At 45.1% G+C, this 4,689-nt stretch overlaps 1 protein-coding gene across 4 annotated transcripts in view; it reads left to right on the top strand.

The window, feature by feature from the left end:
* Positions 1-4,689, top strand: part of LOC109705761 — a gene marked incomplete at its 5' end in the record, with an annotated part of 51,842 nt that overhangs the window by 12,677 nt on the left and 34,476 nt on the right. The window contains 1 exon segment of one of the 4 annotated variants that reach the window (XM_020226549.1): positions 244-440. Coding sequence (XP_020082138.1) covers positions 244-360 — 117 coding nt within the window. 4 annotated transcript variants of the gene reach the window in all.

The following is a 4,689-nucleotide window of genomic DNA, read 5'->3' as shown; positions in this document are numbered from 1 at the left end:
CTCGGGAAGGGACCGGGCTATCCTAGTCAACCCTTGGGAAATGGCAAGATCCTAGTCAAGGATCTTGCCTTGACTCTCCCGTTGGAAGCTCTCCTATGTAAGGAGAGGTGGTGCATTTACTTAGATACATGAGAAGAATATAACTTCTTCTTAAACCGAGATTCTTCATTCTTTCTAATCCTCTTTAAACCTCTTCTATATTTAGTACACTAAACTTTACTATTTTTGCTGGATCTCTGAAAGCTAATTGGGTTCGTGTTGCGCTACCCTGAAGACGTGCCGACGGGGCGGACAGTGGTCGTTGTATCGCTAGGAGTGATTGCCGGAGTCTCGCACGTGGAGGGGCAATCTTGCTTCTAGGACAGTGCATTCGCACGCCTCGACTCACAGGCTTCATCTGATCTTTTAATCTCCATAGCATTAACTATTTAATATTTTGTTTAAAGTTTTTTTAAAAACTAAAGTTAAAATTATTTTCATTCAAAATTATTTATAAAAATATTTTACTAGAGATTTTAGAAATAGAATAATTAAATATTCCAACATTCTAGAAGCAAGATTAATTTTATTCTTTCTATTTTCTTTAGTATAGTACATTGTAGGGACTGAGATTTTTGCAGTGTAGCTAAACTCTCAGTTGACGATGTTTTTGTGTGTAATTTAATTACAAAAGCACTCGTCAAGTTTCGGGCGAAAACGAGTTAAAACGGAAATTCTACGCGATTTTCAAGTTTCACTTAAAGTGAATAGTAACTCAATTTTCCGGAGAAGCCGCGGTGAGAAGTTGGCTTCTGGCTCGTACCGGACTCTGTTCATAGCAGTCCAATAGCTCGTTTCGACTGGGTCAGCTGTTCTGGAACTAATGGCGCTGACGGATTTTGAGTTTGACGCACGGATTTCGAGAAAATCCAAAAATACATATTTTATATGTATTTAGGTGTGTGTTTCCTTCTATTCGAAGAAGGTTGGATTTTGTCGTGAATCCGTGGTCGATCGAGATGAAACGAAATCGTAGCTTTGTTGTCTCCGTCGTGCTGATCGCACTGGTGCAATCCGTTCGCAAATCTGACGGACGGATCTGCGGAGATCACGCGTTGATCGAGGAGAGGTCGGTAGTGGCAAAACGGTAATTTCGCAAAAGTCGCGATATTTTATGTACCGTTTCGCGTGGGATCGCACGTGGAGGGGCGTTCATGCGTTTTAATCATACTGTGAGGGACTCGGATTGTAATTCTGATGTTTGGGGGACCTTTTTGCATGTTGCACCTTACTTTTATAGGCTCTTTAGGGTTTGGAGCCACTCAACCCTAACCCTAGCCTTGCCCTAGCCCCCTAGCCGCCTCCTACCTCTTCCCTGCACTTGCTGCGCGTGCCCTGGCCGTCGCCGATCGAGCCCCGGCCGGCCAACCACGCGGCAGCCACNGTTCTGTGGAGATTTGGTTTTCTTGTAGTTATGCATCGTGGTTTTCTACCCCTCGAGGTAGTCGGTTTTCAAAATAGAGTTTCCGTGTGGGAAACAGTTTTAAAAAGGTTTTCGAATGGTTTTTATGAATGAATGAATTAGAGTTTAAAAACAAAAGCTTCCGTGTGGGGAGAACTTTTAAATAGGATGTTTGTTGTATTGTGCATTGCATCATCCAGCGCCTAAGGAGTGCTTAGAGGCATGCATCATTCTAAGGATTGTTAGCTGTATGGGATTGCATATCACGCCTTGGTTGTTGATTGGTAAATGTAGGTTGTGGTTGTGATCCTGTTGTATCGTTGGTACGCCGTGCAAATACAAAGAAGACTCTGTCCGAGTGGACAGAGGAACTTTGTAATTGTGGCGGGTCTGTACGTCACGTGGGCCAGGTTGAAAAAAAAAATACAGCACGTTTAAAAAAAATGTCATTTCAAAATGGACTCTGTTTTCAAAATGGCTTTTAAAATCGGCCCCGGGGCGTGACAGATTAAGATGGTATCAGAGAGTGAAACAACTACAACTGCATTTACAAATTTTCTAACTGAACCACTGGTTAGGTTGACCCATAGGAAGACCTAAGGTACATAGGCACGTGAGTGCGGTTTTGGGTTTGAGTTCCGGTGAGTCGGTATGTCGAGTCGTTTGGTTCGCTTGACGGTGTTTTCTGTTGCAGATGGCTCGTGGTAGGCCCCCTCGTCCGGGTCGTGGTGGTGGACGCGTCGGTGCGGAAACGCCCGGCCGTACTCGTGCTCCTCCGAGTAGGGGTGTTGGGGAGCAGTTGGGCGCGGAGCCGCTGAGTGGTACTCGGACTCAGCAGCTCGAGGCCCAGGTAGCTGAATTGAGGGGTCAGCTGGCGACCTTCTCGGGTTTGTTTCAGCAGTTCTTGCAGCAGCAGGCTGCGGCGACTGCTACCCCGGTCCCACCTTCGGCTCAGGACACTCCGGTGAACGCGTATCCTTCCGCGACGCATGCGCCTGCCGTACCTCCAGCTTTCACTACTACGACGACGACGGCCCCCACGACGATTCCCGCTGGGGGTGTTCATACCCTTGCAGCGGAAGGCACCCGCATACGGGCGAAGCTGGTGGAGTTTCGAAAGTTCGATCCGCCGAAGTTCGCAGGAAGGAGTGATGACGTCTGGGTGATCGAGCATTGGGCCACTCACATGGAGAAGCTGTTTCGTGATCTGCATATCGAGGAGCTGGATCGAGTCCCTCTAGCTGCGCACTGTCTTGAGAAGGATGCGTATTCATGGTGGATCGGCCACTTCGAACGCAAACTTGGGAGCATCTATCCAAGCTGGGAGGAATTTCGGAGACTCCTGTACGAGCAGTACTTCAAGGATAGCACTAAGCAGAGCTTGGAGCGTGAATTGCAGCGTCTCAAGCAAGGCAACCGTACCGTAGGCGAGTATGAGCGAGACTTCTCTCGCATTGTTTCGTTGATTCCGTTCGTGGTTCGTGATGAGTATCACAAGGCAAGGATGTTTGCGAGAGGGCTAAGGCCCAGTATTCGACTTCTGATCGCGTCCCATGGCGCGTTGATGTTTGACAAGAGCTTAGATCGGGCCCTGATGGTGCAGAGTGAAATGGACGAGGCTCGAATCGAACAAGACGCATCCGAGAAGAGTGAAGTCAGGAAGCGAGCACAGGAAAGTTTTGCTGGTAGCCAATCAAGCAACGGACGATCATCCAAGCATCGCAAGGCACATTCAGGATCGAGCAGCGCCCCCGCTACGTCTCAGCAGCAGAGCATTAGACCTTGCGTTATCTGCGGTGAGGCTCACAAGGTTATTGAGTGCCCACAGCGCCACAACCACTGTTACAGGTGTGGCCAACGTGGACATCTTCGGGCAGATTGCACCAGTGGAGCAGGTACAGCATCTGCAGCGGCATCTACTCCAGCAGCTCCATGGCAGGATCGTGGCAATTCGACCTATTCTTCAGCTGGACGTCCATCGACATCTCGTCAAGTGAAGGAGGTACACCAGACCACTGACGGACGCGCCTTCAGTCAACTCTTGGAAATGGCAAGATCCTAGTCAAGGATCTGCCTTGACTCTCCCGTTGGAAGCTCTCCTATATAAGGAGAGGTGGTGCATTTTACTTAGATACATAAGAAGATATACTTCTTCTTAAACCGGATTCTTCATTCTTTCTAATCCTCTTTAAACCTCTTCTATATTAGTACACTAAACTTTACTATTTTTGCTGGATCTCTGAAAGCTAATTGGGTTCGTGTTGCGCCACCGTGAAGACGTGCCGACGGGCGAACAGTGGTCGTTGTATCGCTAGGAGTGATTGCCGGGAGCCTCGCACGTGAGGGCAATCTTGCTTCTAGGACAGGCATTCGCACGCCTCGACTCACAGGCTTCATCTGGATCTTTTAATCTCCATAGCATTAACTATTTAATATTTTGTTTTAAAGTTTTTTTAAACTGAAGTTAAAATTATTTTCATTCAAAATTATTATAAAAATATTTACTAGAGATTTAGAAATAGATAATTAATATTCAAACATTCTAGAGCAAGATTAATTTATTCTTTCTATTTTCTTTTAGTATGTACATATAATATTATTTTGTGTAGAATAATATATATTGCATGAGATTAATATTGTTATTATTCTGAACATATAATCCTGAACATATATATACTACTACTGTCATTCTGGCACTGAATTAATATCACAATATTTTATTGTTGCCATATAGTTTCTTTTAGTATCTACATAATCATACTGTTACTTTAAATATATTTAGAACATTTTACTGTTATTTTTGTAAATTTGGAAATATAATTTAGAACTTTTACTGTTATTTTTGTAAAATTTGGAACGTCTTGTGACATTATTATGGGATACTTGTAAACCGATTTTTCATAATGGAGGACACGTATTCGGCGAAACCTTTCACTTTGATGTCGTAACTTTAAAAGGTGCAGAACCAAATGAGGTTCTGGCTCACCACACTTGGGCTTGCGTCCTATCTCAGATCCTGTCGAGAATAGCAATGGATTTGCCACCTGAAGTGCAATCCAGACTGCAGTCAACAGACCGTATACTCGGAGGCGAGCCGCAAGCCGGATCCATCCTCCTGCTACTGAAACTGTACCTATACCTACAACCATACCTCATGTTGACCCTAATAGGATCAACTATCATTACATGAACCGGATTCTTAGTACCCTATCTGATAAACCTGTTTCATCGAGTGATAGCTATTATAT

Source organism: Ananas comosus, unplaced genomic scaffold, assembly GCF_001540865.1.
Source record: "Ananas comosus cultivar F153 unplaced genomic scaffold, ASM154086v1, whole genome shotgun sequence".
NCBI lineage: Eukaryota > Viridiplantae > Streptophyta > Magnoliopsida > Poales > Bromeliaceae > Ananas > Ananas comosus.
The sequence above is the reverse complement of the archived record's forward strand: the minus strand, read 5'-3'. Positions and strand labels throughout refer to the sequence as shown.